Raw genomic sequence first — 18649 nt, 5'->3', positions numbered from 1 at the left:
TCACAACATGGTGTGGTTTCTGAGCTCCTCCTTGCAGCACTCAAACCTGTCCTGCCGCAGTGCCAAGGGGCTGGTGTGCGCCACATCAGTCCCTGTTCTGCTTCCAGCCTTTCCCTGGTGCTCCTTCCTGCCTTGTGACGTGCCTGCCCTATTACTTTTGCTTTTTAATGCGACTGTGAGAGGAGCATCCCTCTCTGCGCTGCAGGCAATGCAACAACAAACCTTCACATCTTCTCTCATTCATCTGATTTAGCTCAATTTAATTCCAGCTGCTGGCTTCCCACAAGACTTTTATTCCTGATAGCATTTCAAATACATAACATCTATTACAAACGAAGACATATACAACATAGGAAGCTAATGCCTAAAATCGACATTTTGAAGCAGAGCCTTATCAACAGTTTTGAAGCATCACCAGTAAGAGCACCACCGGAAATAAAAGCACTCATGTACAGGCATGCCATAGTCATGCATTAGGCTGCACTATTCGGCAAAGATACATGTTGTCTTTTTAATCCTACAGAAGTGTTCTAGGAGCCAGTGGTGCATGTTTACCCATGCATCTCCCCTGCAAAGCACAATTTAGAATTTGCAACATTTTATGAAGAATCTTGCATTTTTTTCATCACAAAGAAGCATTTGTTGTTTACCTCTGCTTTCTACACTCCACTCCTCTTACTCCTCTCCCTCAAATCTTTTCCAAATTAATTATCATCTGTGCCCTGAGAAACTCCTGCTGATGAATACCAGGCTCATGCAAATTATACAAGAGAAGAATGTAGACTGATGATTTCCCTGCAAGGCATATTAAATTGAAACCTGCACGAATCAGGAGTCGTTCAGTTCACTCTCCTCTCCTCTCCTCCCAAGTCAAACCAATAATTTAGCATGCTACAGCAAATGAGCATGAGTGACTGATCAATTAAAACAAATCTGAAACGTGTTGGATTTGCAGAGCTGGTGCTCATAATTAGATCAGTCATTGACTGTGAATTTGATTAATATCTTTACAAATGACAGTTTTCAATTATAAGAAAAGTAAAGATTCAGTACATCTAATTAAATGTCTCCAGTACTGCTATGCACTTTGGTTGATCTCTGCCTATTAAGTTTACAATGAAAACTAAACATATGTAACCCCAAGGTCACCTCTTTTACCAGCGTAATTCAAACCTGAATTTCAGCAAAATAGCTACGAGCTTTCCTCACACACAAAACACCTCTTTGTTTCATTGTGTCCTGCAATATGCAGCTCCTTAGCATAGCTAGGGAATTGCCCGGAGGCAGCTAATTATAATTTCTAATGTTGTACTTTCAGCACAGTGCAACATAAAGAAAACTGGACTGGACACGACAAATCTAAACCGGACAGTCCAGCTCAGGAGCAGCCTGTGGAATGACTTTTAGTTCCCTCTCTGCCTCTAATGTGGCTGATCTGGATTAACATCCCGAGCACATCTTTTTTGGTTCTTGCTGAGTATCTTTGTTCATGTTATTTATAGTTGATGATAAATCAGAAGTGGATCACAGTTCTGTGAAAACCAAAGCAGATTAAAGAAATAAAACCTGGCTCTTAAATGAATATAGCCCCATTCCCTATTACTGGTACACTGTGCAAAAATATAATGTAATCCGGGTAATCCACTTCACAGGATATTGCAGCTGCTGCAGAGGATGTTATAAGCAACTGGCTTATCAGAGGTGATCCTGCAGGAAGAGACTCTATAAATCTGTACTTTTTTTTGGTAGGTGATCATTGAAGCTTCACCGCTGTGATAAACGGTGGATAGAAGAACAATGCACGGCACTTCATTTCAATACGGTTCAAAATGTCAATGGAAATACAATTATTGACCCATGTCCTTCCATTTCTGTACATAAATGTTTATCCTATCACAGTCTGGCTGAAGGTAGCTGGTAAGAGCCTTAAAACCACAAGTAAAGACTTCCACAGATATTTTTTTCACTAAACTCACCATATACAAAATGAATGGTTTATTCTAAAATTAACATTATTAACCCACTGAATAGGAATACTTGTAAATTTTCTCAAGGTAAATTTACTCTGTTGTACTTAGGTACGCTTTTTAAAATTAATTTTTACATGAAGTGTTCCTCAAATCTCCTGACTGCTAAGGGTTGTAAGCACATTAAGCTTAGAGATGAACCTCTTCCATCTTTTAACAAGAATTATAGATTGAACGCTATAGAAAATGGGCAGGTCTGCAAAGGTTTAACATCCGGAAGTATAGACACATGCATGAGTCTATATGGTGGTGTTCATACTGTTGCTTCTTGACAATTCTCTTGACTTTCTTTACCTAAATAAATTTAAAAAGCCATGCAAAGCTGTGACCTACTGAGGACACGCAGTCCCAGAATTGCTCTGAACATACAAATCTGTTAAAGAAGTTCTGTTTTCCAGCCCTCTCGTTGCTTAACTTAATAAAGCTAGGATTGGTAAGCCTAACCAAGAGCTGTACTTATTCAGCTAAATGCAAACATTAAACCATTAAACTTTCACTTCAACTGCTGTTTTTTTCAGTTTCAAGTCTAAAACAGATATATATATATATATATATGAATATATATATTTTATAACGAGGCAGACGGCTTGTTACCCCTTTCCCCTTCCCCTCGTGCTGTTGGGAAAGCTCCTGAGCACCCCGTATTCACAGCATCCATACATACGTGTCATAGACATTCAGGAGCCAGTTGAGGCACATGTCCACACAGAGAGGAACATTGACCAGGTTATTGTGCTCTTGTTCCAGTCGATCGTAAATAGTGGTCAAGCAGTTAATGATCTGCAGAATATCCATCGGCTGGTCATTTTGTTTGAGGTTGTGCTGGTCCAAGGCATCACATGCAGCAGACAGACTCAGGAGATCCACTGTTAAAATAAACCACAATAAAGACTCAAAAGAAATATTGGCTGTTATTACCCATACGCAAAAAGTAAATAGAACAATTTCCTTGGCTTACGTGCCTGGCCAGAGGACGTTTAATGTCCTCTGAAAGTCACGTGCAAGACTAGTTTCAAGATTCCTACAGGTGCACTGTTTATTCAGCTGTGGTCTTAGAAAGCAGTGTTTATAAAAGTGAAATCTGTTTCATTTTTAGCTGTGAAGTACCTACTATGCCATTGGATCCTGTGGACATATTACACAGAAATTACCATGTAAGTAAAAATTACGTATTTCATGTTTTATGTTCCTACAGATCAGCTAATATTTGATTACTGCATTCACCAAATGTGCTCTAAACATAGTACATGTAATCAGCTTTCCTGAGACGTGCCGTTCGTTTCTTACAGAAGTCGAGCAATCTTAACTGAACCAAACTCCACAAGGAACATGCAAACAAATCACAAGTGAACTGGGATTAACCTCTCTGTTACTTTTCCGCTGGTGAGAGCAGGGAAAAGAAGGTAAGAAGGTTCCAGAAACATTAAATGGCCTATTTCAGTATTTATTAATGAAATTTATCCATTTTTAATTCTGTAGAGCATTTACATTTATAAAGACCTCTATGACTTCAAGGAGTAAGACACATTTAAACTTATTCAGTCAACACAGAACACAGTTTTTTGTCACAGACATTTAAAACTCGGCGTTCATTCCAATTTAAGTCAGTGGCATTCTGAAATTCAGATGTCCAAGGCAAAACAGAACTTGCAAAGTAGAACAGGAATAAGAACGAAAGAAATCAGAAAAATTAGATGATTGACGCAGATCTTCCTGCTGCCACAGGGAAAACCTTTGTGATTCTTTGCAGTGAATTTCCAGGGTGTGAGCAATGGGAATACTAAAGCCTAGATGCTGTTAGTTCTGCTCATACCATGAGCAGTCACCAAGGAAGCAGCCTGATTCAACATGACTCGAAGGAGCAGGATCTGGCCCAAAGCAAACTGCCCAAAATCACCCAGAAAATTAATCACAAAACGGGGAAATGAACTGACCCAACTACAAGACCATTTTTTTCTCTCACTGGAATAAAAATCTGTTTTATTGAGTCCTGATAAGCAACATCTCTCAGTAATGCCAAAATAATGTGCAGAGGCTAAACGCCCATACAGGATTTTTTTTAAGAACTTCATCCATCTTAAGGGCACATTTGCTAAATTCACACCTGAGTATCCTATTTTATCAGGGATGAAGCTGACCCTTTGATGTCCTAGTGGAGATGAAAAATACTTTAGCTGCACATGGGGCTGCTTGGTAATGCTGCATGGAGAGTAAACTGGGATTTTGTAATTGCCAAAAGAATTTCAGGAGTATACTTTTCATTGGAAATCAATAGGGACTTCTGCTACTAAATCCCTTAAGCACTTCAAAAAATTTCATCCTGTGGGCCTGACATAGCCAGTGCTAAGGTGAATAAGAAAAGCTTGGAATGCTATCCCCATTATTATAAAAAGAAATTTAACTCTGAATCTGTGGTTTTGTACAGGGTTTTACTGGAATTTTACTTTTTCCACATTAGCATATAGATATTTATTACAAGAAAATCTTTTGGAATGTTATATTTAACCTGCTAGCATATAAAAACATAGCTATTCTAAGGTCAGTGTTATATCCCACAAAAGCATATTTATCAGACCCATTCCTAAGAGTCTCAGAAAGACACCTTTCTTCTAATAATTTATTAGTCAAATTGGAAATAGAGCACTGCCTTCACAACACCTTTAACTCCGAGCTTTAGGCTGAACTCTCAGCTCCTTTGAGACTATGAATCAACCGTAATTAAATGAACCCCTCAGGCATCTGAGTGGCAGCTTAATTATATATGCAGCTACTGCTAAACATAGGTCATTCCGCTTTGTGAAAGCTTTTCCCACTAATAAGCAGCAATTTCTGAAAAGCCTTTCACACTGCTCTTCATCAACCTCCTGTCCTATCTTGAAGTTAATAACACATGCTTGCCACCACGTTCTGCTTTAGGAAACTTCTCTTTATGAAAGGCTCTGGCCTTTGCCATGTTAAGCTCCTCCTGCATCTTTCCCACCAAGATTAAAGAAGTGTGTGTGGGTCCTCTCCCAGAATGAGGAATTGCATATTTCTTTCCTGAAAGCAAATATGGAGGTCACATGAATGACAGACTTTCAAAAGACAAGCCCCACCAGTCTGATATGTATTGAAGAGCTGTATATTCATTGCGATTCAGTGATTTGCAAAGCTTTAATTGAAATAAACCATACCACTTTATTCTTCGTACTTTTTGTGGGTTCTCTGTCACACTTTTGTTCTTTTCTATTTAAAATTCCAAAACTGACTCAAAAATCTGTGTGAGCAGTAGATTTCAAAATAAGCTAGACGCTAAGTCACCTATATATATATTTCTTTGTCCTCTAAGGCAAGACAAAAAAGTGTTAGGATGTTTGTAACTAGACACCAACCTGTGGCCAGATTGCCCAAAAAGTATAAAAGACGACCTGGAATAACTAACCCACTGGAGGACAGCAGTGACAATTAACAGGCAGCAGAAAGTATGCTGTGGAGGTCATATACTGAACCTGGGGAAAACTCAACATATGGCTGGTGATAAAAAGTATTAATGGTGTTCCCAGAATGCAGGATCATCTCCTCCATAACCTGCCGCTGTTGGCTGATACATTAAAAAAATATATTTAATCTAGTCTGTATAAAATTGAAGGAAAAAAGCACCCTAACAAGTTCTTGAGTATTTTTCTTTTGCTGCATCTCCAAGAAAAGTTTGTGAATACATCTCATTTTACTGACATCACAATGTTCAGATGTGGTTTGCACTTGAAGATCAGATCTTTGAAAAGTAGCAAAACAAGAAAGTCAACATGCTTTGATGTGATTATCAAAGGAAACCATATGTTTCAAAAAAACGGTGCAATAGTTACACCTGGCATGCCCACAGTAATTTTGAAGGCTGCGATGATAGAGCCACACACTAGATTCTTCTGAAGTTACACAATATACAAGCATTTATTTGTTAAGGATTACCATTCTGCATATTCTTTAAGTTTAACGTCCTAGTGCCTTAATACTCATTGGGCTGATTTACAAAGCGAGAAGTAAGTCTAAGAATAGTTCATTTTTAAAAATTTTTCTATTCTTGCCGCTAAGAAACAGGCTGTACCTTCATTTCTGTGGGTCTTCTATTGTGCACACATCTTTAGAGTGCTCTTCAGTAGACAAAACTGCTCTGATTTTATGACGTTTGAAGAAAAGAATATACATATATAAATATATATTTAAATTCCTGCAATTTAAAAACTGAAATAAAAAGTAAGAGCTAAAAGCAGCACCTACTGCAAGTGGAATTTAAGGATTTTTGGCTATGCATAGGAGCCCTGAAACCCAGCACAGAGCTCTATTTCTTCCAGTGCCAATCTGCAGAAAAAGAATTTTGTAATAAGCTGGGTTTTAAAAAAAAAAAAAAAAATCTAAATAAACAGAGTTCACAGGCGACACTGAAATCATAGAATACACAAATACAATGATGGTGTCTCCAAGCAAAAATATTTGTAAGAACAAAGACTGCTAGCCAAATTCCTTAAATACTTCTCCCTAGATACAAGTATGAAGAATGTGCTAAAGTAATCAGTGTAAGAGCCACTGTATGTCTCTGAAAACATCCATTCTCAGAAAACCTACCTAAGTGTAACCTCAAGAGATGAACTGACTTCAGGGCATAATTACAATTCCACACTGTAAAGTCCAAGATGAGTCTAGAATTATTCAGTGGTAGGAGTCAGGGTAACACAGATAGAATTGGACCCAAGGTTTTGCACTTGCAGTCATAAAAAACCTGTTACAAGTTACACTTGTGCGCTGCCAGCTAGAGGAACCTGTAATTCCAAAACTTTTAGTTGCTTACTTCAGTGCTGCACTGATTTTGAATACATTTTACTTTATGTCACTCCAGTTTCTTTACAATACCTTTCCAGAATGACTGTGGCAAGAGTGCTGTGCCATGAAAAGATGTATTCCTGATCAGCATAATTCATTCTTTGTCACTCCATGCACACTGAAATCTTTCATTATGTTACAAGACTTTTCACTTATTATTTTTCTCCTTTCTTTCCTCGTTCTTTTTTTCTATTTTTTTTATAAATTCAGAAATTAAGCCTGTTCATTAGTGGAATTCACCCATGCTTATAAACCTAAAAGCAAACATGCTCAAAAATACCGAGGTTTGACACGGTTCCAGAAAGCATGTGAGCACAAATCCGAACTTGAGATAAATCAACAGTTGAGACATTTGCAACTGTGTCAGAAATTTAACCCTGTAATTGAATGTCGAATAGTGAATGTTAAAATATTTTAATAATCCTCCAAATTGTACCGCTTAATAACCTGCTTGTTTTGGCAACTGATTGGCCTACCAAGAAAACTATGAGCAAATTATTTTGCTGTCAGGTTACAATAAGCTGAAGAGGAAACGTAACTCTAGTGACAGGTAGAATACCATACACCAGCTGAGAGAATTAAAGTGTTAGAACATGCACATCACTAATGTACAGCTGATGAGAGACATGTGCACGTAACCAAAACCTGGGGAAAAATGAAGCTACATCTTTACTGTGACGATTTGTTTAAAGGCAACAACCCCTCAGGGTTCAAGATCCAACTTAACAAAGCATTAGCAACTCCAGCTCTGCAGTGATTATTTCACCCAAACTCTCACCGTTCCCAACACACTACAATCCTGTTCATTTGGTCTTGAGCTGTAAAGCTGGGGCTGACACAGGACGTGGCTCCAGTAATGAGCACAGTGAAAATACCAGGCTAAAGATTATAAAGGTAAGAAATATGCAGGGGATATTAGTTTTGTTTCTGACCTGCTGCTCTGTCTTACAAGGGACAGACCTGTACACCATCCAGCACTCCCGTTTTGTCAAGAACGTGCAAACCTGTGGCAGCAGAAGACCCTTCAGGTGAGAGATTTCCATGCACCAGGTGGAGCTGGGGAGTGTGGCGGTGTTTTTCTACTTCTGAAAGTTGCAAATAAACTTGTGCATTGGTCATAAAGTCTTCCTGGCAGCGGGTGAGGCATAGGCACATACTTACGGCAGAGGGCTTTCTGCAGCCTGCGGAGTTTCATGGCAGTTCTGTACGCCGAGAACCTGACGTTGTTCAGGTCAGCTGCAGGGGGCAAATATTAAAAGAAAAGATCAGTTTTACACCTTAGAAATAACCAGTCTCACAAAGATGTGATGAAGTTTAACTAGAAGACTATACTTATTGGTTAAAAGAACAGAGGAGGGAAAGAAAAAAAACCAAAAACGTTAGTAACTCTACTTCACTGAGCAAAAGCCCTCAAACCTTGATAATCAATTATCCAAAAGAAAAACAGCAAGTCCTGAAGTGTTACTTCCTTTCGTTCAAAGGCACTGAACTTAAAGAGCACTTGAAAGGACATCATCAGTGACTGCAGTACTGTTGTCTGAAAATACTGCAGCCTTTCACACCGCAAGCACTGTGGGAGAGATAAGAACCTGAAACTCCTTTTTGTCTGCCCAGTGCTGCATTCAGGCAGCCTCAAGAGAAGAGCTCTGCCCAGGAAAAAGCAGGCAACTCTCAGCTACTGCTAAAAAAAAACAACCCAAAACAATGAAACTTCTGTGCTTTCCACCCAAGCAGATCCCAGCCATGCCCTGAGATGTAAAGCCTCACTGGTGAGCAGCCAGCTCACTCAGCCAGGTGAGTTCCCAGGTTCTCAGCTCCGAAAGCGCAGGGAGCCACTGGGCTCTGGCAGCACAGCGGGGAACAGCACCCAGATAGGAACAAAACAGTGTGGCACGATTTCTGCTAGAGCCTTCTCGTGCAGTTAACAAAATAAGGACACGAGCACAACTGCCCACTGAATAGTTGAACCATGGCTTGCAAAAACCTCCCAGGACACTGCAGGGATGAGGTGGGCCACACACCAAACCAGTCACAGCACACCAGAACCTATACAAGCCTCTCAGCACTCGGGAGGCTCAGTACTGGCTACTTGAATGTTATTCAGCACCAAGTTCTGATTAACTCCACAGCAAGGCACGGCAACCGGTCCGTATTCTAAGAAGCGAACATTAGACAAAACTGAAAAGAAACGAGGGGCTGTCTTGGACCAAATCTGGCCAGGAAACTGCATTTGCATCTTTCTCTTCCGTGAAACAAGACTGATGAAGATGCACTTATTCTAATCTTGTCCCTGGCTTTGCTGAGGGTGGCCTTGGGCAAACCCCATTTACAACTAGGAATTAAAATTCACTGAAAGTGAGGCCGAAACTACTGTGGCTGAATTCCTGCCATCAGTACCAGTACATCGACTAACTTGCAATTTACAACTGGATTTGGTATACCAAGACTACAGCGCAGATACACCACCACCTGCATTATTCAGAATCAAACTCGGGATGCAGAAGTGAGCGCGCAACTCTGGCAAAGCACTTTTGTTTAGGCAAGTAGATCGGATACCTAAGCTAACTGTCTGCAGCTGCAAGCTGGCACCTTCATCAAAGAGAATCTGGGTGAGCCATCAAGGTTGTTGTTTTGGGGCCAGGTCCACGAGGAGATGCTGCTTCCCAAGTGGCATTGCCAGCTCCTCGTGGGGTTGCTATGGGGCAGCTGCACGGGGAATTGAAGAGTGGTGGGGGGTACTCCCGTGTGCTACAGTGCAGCCACCCCCGCCGCTGAAAAACTAGACTGCAGCTGGCACGTGTTTGGTCCTGTCACCTACCCAGCTGATTCCTGGGCACAGGCACTCCTAGTGTCTGTCTAGGGGCCATTCCCAACCTAATTTAAGGGTTTTCTAGCACAAAAACGGACTGTTTGTGCCAGCTAGTTTCAGCACCCAGCAACACTCCTGAATGCATTTAATTTACTGGTGAAACCCATGGGGCCTAAGGAGTTTATGATGGGAAAGCATTTGGAAAATGTAAACTACTATGTAAATACAAAAAGAACATTAAAAAAAAAAATATACTGCTTCAGAACAAAACTCCATTTAGTCCAATAAGCTGCCTCTAAGCCTGGCAGTATCTTAGAGAAATAATATGATGAAAAACAGGGCAAATACAAAACAGCTCCTTGCTGGCATATGCGTTGAGGTGCTGTAAAGCTGCTTGCAATGTGGTAGCTTGGGTATAGCTATCCCAACATCATTTACAATGCCATACAGGTAGCAGAGGGAATATAGCCTTAATTACATTAATTTTAATTAAGCTGTTCTGAATGAGTAATTTGAGGTCTGATAGTTCAGTAGCTTTTTATACCTTAATAAAAGCTGTGGAACATTTCTAAAGCACATTTTACAGCAGAAGGGAAAGTTTCAGCTTTGTATATGATTGCTTTTTCTTTGCACAGTTCCATGCACCTTTCTAATGGGCAATTCTCCTGTGTATTGTTCCTGCCAGCTCCCTCTCACAATCATCCTGACGGGTCCAGAAGCCTTAATGTGGTGTGGAATACAGCGCGCAGTTTAAGTAAAGCAACTTAATTTGTTTTGAAGAGAAATTAATAAAGCAGTCCCTCACAACCACACTGTGACTTCAGCTATATTTTGTACTCTTGTGGTAAATCTGCACTTGTATTCTGGAAAGGAATATATACTAGATTACAGCTAGCATTTGATAAAATGAAGAAGCCTTCCCTAAGTTTTCCCCAAGTATTCTGAAAAAAGCTTATCTAGTTATTACTTACATTTTAGAAATATTAGTAAACACATATGCATATTTCAGGCCTTGATCAGGGCAGAAGGTACAATCCATGAAGACACTTAATCCTGAAAATGCTGTCGTTTACATCTATTTTCCTGTACATGTAAAACACACTGAATTTATTATCAACCTTAATGATGCTGCTGCCAAGAAACACCTGGTGTAAATGATGAACAGGCGGTGTCAGGAGCTAGTTTCAGAGCCATTATCTCCGGTTTTGGGAAAGTTGCAGCAATGCCTGCTTTCGGCTCAACGTGCTGAGGCCAAGTGTAGCCATCGCAAGCCTCCACTCCCACCTTCGCTGCTGTTATCAATATTAGCCTATGGCCAGTGACTGTCGTCCCATCAACTGCTCACCTCCCGTCTTCATTATGCCACCACCTCCATGCTCCTGATGGACGGCTCTCTTACCAGGTGGTGACAGTCATTTGAGGTTGCTGGATCTCAATGATTTAGCTTTTCCCCCCCACCTACTCCTATGAAACTGCCAGTGGTGTCTTTCTTCCCCCAGAGCTACTGCTGGAACAAATGAGTTGCTCTGCAGAGCAACAAGGGGAGCCCAGGCCCCTCCTAATTGGGTCCAAACTATTTCCCTTGCCGGTATATGACCCCATTTAAATGAACCATAGAACATAAGACTGTCAGGGAACAAGACTTGGTCACTGGGCTCAGGAGTGTTGGAGGTAACGTCACCACTAACAGCGAGGGAGGAGACGTTGAGTGAGGCAGCATAAGGCACTGCCTGGCCGCAAGCCAGCTGCTACTGCTGGGAACTTGTGGAGGAGGACGAAGGAGGCTCAAGCAGCAGCAATCTTCTGAGGGCCTATGGAATCACCACTGGTTCCTCCTTCCCTGTGGTTTTTTTCCCTTCCTGGGTCCTGAGGGAAAAAAACTGATGCTTTCTCTGCTCCCAAACAGCCCAATAAAAGAGTCAGGGCCCGCTAAGTCTTGCCTCTAAAGCTTTTATCATCTCTGAGGCGGTCGGAGAGCTCAGTATACCACACATGCTTTCCTCCAGCCCCTTCCTCCCACTCCTAGGAATTATGCACCATCTCCCCATCCTAATGAGGTGGTCAGAGAGCTGAAAAGCTCTCAGAGTATGTAAGATTTTTGCAGGTTGTTTAATGATATTCCCAGTCCTCAGTCAAAAGGTAACTTTCAAGCTTTGATCAAAAAGTGTAAATGTTCAAGGGCATAATCTGTTTATGGTCTGAAATAACTGTGTAGTGCAAGAGGTCACCTCACCCCTGGAAAGGAACAGACTGAGGAAAAGATCACATGGGAGTATGTGGTGACACTCACATTTACATCCCACAGCAAAGAGAAATCATGGCTCTCCCATCACTCGGCCATTAACGACCTCTCTGTGCAAGGGAGTAAAAGTGCTTCTAGGGAAGAAGATTTAAGATCATGTTACAGCAGACCCATAAACAGGGCAGGTGCTTACAGCTGGTGCCTTCGCAGCAAGGAACCAGTCCCACCAACACAGCAGTAAGATCTCTCTGTGATCTTCCTAAGCTGCTCCCCAGCCCTCCCACTGCCACAGTGAAAGGAATTAAAAGTGCTAAAACATCAGTGACTTTCAGAAATTAGGAAATGTCCCTTCACTGCTTTTTTCTTTTCATTATAGATATGACAGGCACTTCCCTTCACTTCATGGCAACTAATGCAGTTGGGAGAAGGTAATCTAGAAAAGTGATTTCCTCCATGTCCATCATGTGCCTCCAACATATGAATATGTTCATATTATATTCATTCATATTAATATGAATAACACTGAACAAGAACTAGTGCTCTCATTACATATGCAGCTTTAATGTAGAGGACCCCAGACTGCTGATAGGAAGAACTCAAATCAGAAATATTAGAAAGATGATCAGATAATTAAATTCTAACCTTTTCTGCATAATTCTGCAAGTTGAGAGAAATCTCAAAATGTAGCTATGTTCCTCCTCAAAAGAGCCAAGACAACCTCATCAACACATTTTTCAATGTTGTATTTCCACAGAATTGTAAAAACAGCTGTAATTATACATGGCAGATCCTTTTGACAGCAGATAATCAGGTATTAAAAAAAACACTCATTTGAGAAGTAGTAAGTGATTTATAACAAGAACTCAAACCACCTGCTGGAATGTCACTCTGACTACTGGCACTGTATCAATAAATAAGGTGTTATAGATTTTTTTTTAAATCCTGCCATGCTAAATTCCAGATTATACATTGGGATATGAATATTATTTTAATAGGAAAACCAGATCCTTATATTCTTGAGTCTTACTGCATGAAATGAGTTGGTAAGTAACCAGAAGCAATAAAAAAATTAAAGAACAGTAAGTTTAAAAAGAAAATATCTAACAAGGTTTAGCATGCAGCATGTAGGAGCATCTATCTTTATTCTTAAGTAGTCACATCTATAACACAGGCAACAGGTTTTAAGGAAGGTGTTACAACTGAACTGCTTTCCATGGTGGTTCTTAAACAGACAAACCTCCAGTTGCTCCCACTGCTATGAGTGCTGAATTACTGGGGTGTTTCATTTGATAAGGTCCTGTCCTCTACGACAGACTAATCTCAGAGTGTTTAAAAGCTCTGGGATGGGCCAGGCTACCTCCTGTCAAAGGCTGTTCATATAATTGTCTCTCACACACACAGTGTAATCTAGGGGCATCTCAGGAAGACTCTTCTACCTGGAAACCACCTTGTTTTTTATGTTAAAGAGGGTTAATTGTTTGTATTATTGTGAATATAGTAATTCCTTTTTAATTAATGAGGACAAAACATAGGCATTTCACTTGATTTTATGGACAGCAATTTTCTCACTGCCTGGACACCATCAAACTGAAAGGTGCAGCTTACATGCTTCAAGTGGTAACTATCTCAAGAGAAAAAATTGGCAAGTTAACAACTTCTTCAAAAGAAATTAGATGTCATTTGGTCAAACCCTCATCTTCATTTGATGATATGTACAGAGTTTGCTTTTTGGGGTTTGGTTTTGGGTTTTTTTTCCTTACTCTCACTTATTTGCAAGGAAAAAAAAATGTGAACCTACAGTGATTACCTCAAAACCTGAAAGCCTTACACAACCATAGCTTGTGGCATGCTCATATAGCTGTTCATAAATACACTGCACCACTCCACTACACAGTGGATAAACTGTTTTGGGAATTACATGTCTGTGTTGTCTGACAATGCCTACCTAACCGAGGTTAAAAACTGTTTACTGTACAGTCCTGAATACACCATAATTCCACCACCAGCCACTAAGCTTTCATGTTTCATCATTAACAGCAGTCTGACTTTTCAAGAAGCTTCATCTCACACCGATTCAATACAGCTGCAACTCCCTGACCAGCTGATAAGAATGCTGGGTTTCTTCCTGCTGCCCAAAACCCATACATAAATCTTCTAATGATGCCCTACAGTGACATACATCAGCTCTTTAGGAATTCTAATTTAAAAATGCAAATGAGACAAATGCACAAGGAGAAAAATTAATCAAGTAACACTGCTTAATATCAGCTGAGTCTCAGCCATTGACTCTTTTATTATAACAATAATTAATATTATCATCTACATTGCTCTGAAAATAACTAACAGTAAACAGTGTTATTATACATACAGACATACAGCTTAACCACTCTCCGTGAAACAACACGGCACGCTGTACTAGACCTGTCCCACTGAGTAAAAAAGGTGAGAGTGTCTCTGCAAATTAGTAAGTGGGAGGTACCCAGGGAACCAAATCATTACCGATTGCATCTAGACCAAGTGGATGAACACCACCACATGAGCCAGCAACCAGATAACCAGACCTATCGACACGACCTTTGGGAATTCAGTTTTAGCATGTAATGACTTTTCTTCAGCCTGCAAACCCGAAAGTGTAAGAAAGGATATGATGTACACCCGCATTACACCCCATCATGGGGTTGGCATGCGAGTAGATTTTGCAGTCAGAAAGTCCTTCATGTACACTAGATGAGAAGTAGTCGTAATGGAAGATCGTAAAATAAATAAATAGCAAACAACTTCAAAAATATTAATGAAAGGTGTCTGTCTGCAAACCAAGAGGGAATACTCTTGAACAAAATGTTCCCCTACTGGTCACCTGTTCCATAACAGAGCATTACTTTGCTATCTCTGTAACACCCCCCTTCACGGCTTGCATCAAGGGATGCAAGGTTAACTTCTACTTCTCTGCCATAGTTACGCTTATTGTCTGTTAGGTGCATGCCTGCACAGGATGCAATCACATATGGTTAGAAATGTGACCTACTCTAGGCCTGACTACTATCTAAGGTTGACAGAACCCAACCAAGCCTTTTTCCTGAAATGAGAAGTTTTATTATTCAGATTGTAGTTAGCGTGAAAAGGACATCAGTGAATAAGCAACCTTTAAAGAAAGACCATATGTATCGTCTCACCGGATTTCAGTAGAAATCAAACGACCGATGTGTGCAATAGGCACACGTCTTACTAGTACAAACATGGAAATCAATTCATTGAATATGAATAAAGCCTCATATCCAATATGCGATTTAGTAGTTTGTAATAAAAACTATTAAGGCAGAGAGGGGCAGTTTAGTCTCTTCAGGCAGCATTTCAGAAGGACAAATCTAAATACACAAACCAAAAATGATAAAAGTTTATCCACCTTGGTCATTCAGAGACGGAAGCTCACATTGCTGCACTAGAGCAGCCGGCCACAAGATCAACACAGCAGCTGCTGCCAAAAGCCTGGTGGAGGCTCAGAAGCAACTTCCAGCGCTCTCCTGCCTTGTGTTAAGCAACTCTGACATTTCTTCCATGTACTCCACAGAGAACTGTCCCCTCATCCCTCCAAATTAAATGGAAAGTTGTCACTAGCGCACTGCAGTCTGCAAGGGCGAGGATGGTTTTTTCACCCTCTTGTCTTGCCTTGGTGAATTAGGAGAGATAAACAGATGCTCACGGGCACATTCCTGACTGCATCTTGCTACTGCAATTACTGTTCACAGTGACACTAATGCACCTTGAGGAGACTCACACTGACATTACTTGGGAAGTCTGGAGGAGGGGGACACTAACAGTATGGCATGGCAGGCAAAGTTCTCCTGGGCCATCACTGCAAAGGTTAGAGTAATTTTCAGCTCACAGGCAAAATACTATCATTCTGAGCTAAGCTGCCTGCCATTAAATGTTCACTCTCTGAAGATAATCTGAAAAAAATTAAGCAATCCCAGACCACTTTGATTCCTGCTCTTCCCGTCTCTCCCCTCACCCAAAGGTCCTTGAACTCTCCAGAACAATGAAATAACACAAATTCTCATTTCAGTGATGCCCTGGAGCCACCATGAACAATGAGGAAATCTGTAAGGGGGCTGTAAAAGAGCAGTGTAAAAAAGCAGATCTGCTGCAGGGGAACTGCTTTTGGAAAGAAAAGCGGCTGGAGCGGTTCTTGGTACTTTGAAGACTTTCAGAGGGAAGTTAGAAGAAAATGGCGTGGTTCATAACAGTGTAAATACAAACCAGCAGATGTCTGCCAGCCTCTGAACCTTTGAGACTCACACATCGCTGATTTTTACTAACTTTCCTGTTCTAGCATTTGGGTTTTTTTTCCTACATTCTTGGTTTATATAACTAGTCAAACCATATCAACATCTACTAGATGCATTAAATGATACAGCTAAGGTCACTGTTGCAACTACCTGTTGCCACTTTCACTTGACCATTAAACAACAATGAAGTAATTTAATATAGGCAGTTCATTATGTACCTTTAAGTAGCCGTAAGTTTGAATGAAGAGTGAAAATTGCCCAACTTGAGTCAGGAAGAGATGCTTCATTAAAACTGATAAAATTTCTATGTTGTTTAAGTAACAAAGAGGAGCAGCCCAGAGCAAGCACTTGAATATCTTAAAAGGAAAAGCTTCCGTTTTAAGAACAGCCACTTAGAAATTTCTGATACACATATTAAATTTCAAATCAAATATTTTACTATTATTACTAGCATCTTTCTAAACGGTCATGTTTCAACAAATGAGCTCAAAGAGAATTTGAGAATACTCCCTTTGTGGGCAGGTTATTTTATAATTTCTTCCTACAGGTTCCTTCTGCTTTCTCTGATGCAGTCCCTATGGACCACAGGACACAGGTCTTCCTGAGCTGACAATCTGATCAGATACAAAAGTGTATGCAGCATGTTCCTACCTTCATTAGTACCAAATAATGCTCCCCAGTAATTAAACTGAATTTTTTTAAATCAAGAATTTTTATAAATGAAGCATTTTTATAAACCCAAACTTCTGAAGACAAAAAGCTGAGCCAGTAAGTTTGAAACTTGGAACTCATCTATTTTAGCAAAACTTAATGCAGAAATTTGTAGGTGTGTGAATTGGATATGTGAAGAATAAAACTAACGTTACTCCTTCTTCTTACAGAAGTGTCTCTTGTGCCTCAAAGACATAATCAGATGAGGAATGTTACCTTGTGCCAGGCTGCATCTTTCTCATTCACTTAAAAAAAAATTATGCTTTCAGTAATTTGTAAGAATTTATATTAGATTTAAGGATCCCCTAGCAAAGTATGATGTACTGGCATGTATAGAGAGCTACATCACATAGCGCAATTAGTCCCTGCAGGCTAAGTGTAGGAGCTGGAAAATGGAAATGAAAACTCTTGACAGCCTTGATGTGCTTGGTCTCACTTTTTTGCATTTACCTGGATTGCAGAATTCAGGTTTTCTACCAGATTTTTAAGATGCATACATATTGAGCTCTTTACTAGCTTCTTCATATGAATGAGAAGCAAAATTTGGATCCTAATGTGGGGAAAAATAATAGGATCTAATGAGTATGCAATACAAAATTGACTTTAATAATATCTTCTCAGATAAAATATTACTAAACAGTCTGAAAGACTTCAAACATCCCATTATTACCGTTTTGACCTGAGGCAAAGCAAAGTACTGAAAATACATCAAGGGTTCTGTTCAAGACTAAACGGGTTATGCTTGTATTATAATTTGAATGAGAGGCAATGATGAATACACCCAATTCAAAAATAAAATATAATAAATTGGTAGGTTATTCAGTAGCACTTTTACCAAAGCTTCACCCCATGTGGCAGTGCACAAAGAATCACCTTGTCTAATCTGTTTTGTACACATACATGAACACCTAAATTTACTAATGAAAATACACACTATGCATCCTTTGCTAAAACCAGCATTGCTTCCATAGTAATGAGCAGTTGGTCTCAATCCCAAAAGAAATAAAACTACCCAGAAAGAGGACTGCCCTTTTGGACATTCCTCGCTCCTGAAAACAGCAGGATTGTATAGGGAAAAGAAACAAAATCTGCCTGAACATGTTCCTCCTTTATGCAGTAAGAAATAAGGATACCTTAAACTCTTGACATTTGAGTGATACTCATAGTGATAAAACTCAGTTAAACTAAATGCAAACTGACTTCAGCAGTCATACGTCTTTCGAACTGTTGACCTGAACCCATCAGGATGCTTTTCTCCCTTATATATAATTACCTCTTCACTTCTTGATATTCAAGAGTACTCTAGCTGAAACAGGGAAATACCAGAAGAAAAGCAGTTGCAACAGGACTTCAAGTCTGACCAATAACAGTATCAGAAATGTCATGCAATCTCTGGATCAAAGACAACTGCGGAGTCAGAGTGCAGTTCAATTAACAGGCAACTGTTTGAAGATCCACCTGTATTAAAGGGATGCCTGCATGTGCAATTACTATTTGTCCTGAATCTTTTAAACCACTCTAAGAGCAGAAATATAAAGGACACAAACAGGGCAATACGATATAATTAAAGGGCAAGTCAATACTCGTCTGCTTTTGTGTTTGGTTAGCCTGATCTTCTATCCCTTTTTGACATACAGAGCTGTGTTCTGGTTAATTTTTAAACAAATTGCTGCCACAGTGCTAAGACTGTAAGGGAAAAATCTTCACACTGTTTCAT

At 40.0% G+C, this 18649-nt stretch overlaps 1 protein-coding gene across 12 annotated transcripts in view; it reads right to left on the bottom strand.

The window, feature by feature from the left end:
• Positions 1 to 18649, bottom strand: part of DMD (dystrophin) — a 1139896-nt gene that overhangs the window by 59705 nt on the left and 1061542 nt on the right. For all 12 annotated transcript variants that reach the window (XM_064473561.1, XM_064473589.1, XM_064473531.1 and 9 more), the window contains 2 exons: positions 8046 to 8120; positions 2692 to 2893 (listed from right to left, as the gene is read on the bottom strand). In XM_064473561.1, coding sequence (XP_064329631.1) covers positions 2692 to 2893; positions 8046 to 8120 — 277 coding nt within the window. The remainder of the gene's footprint in view (positions 1 to 2691; positions 2894 to 8045; positions 8121 to 18649) is intronic.

The sequence above is a fragment of the Phalacrocorax carbo genome, chromosome 1, assembly GCF_963921805.1.
Source record: "Phalacrocorax carbo chromosome 1, bPhaCar2.1, whole genome shotgun sequence".
NCBI lineage: Eukaryota > Metazoa > Chordata > Aves > Suliformes > Phalacrocoracidae > Phalacrocorax > Phalacrocorax carbo.
Note: the sequence above shows the minus strand (reverse complement) of the source record. Positions and strands in the feature narration are given on the sequence as shown.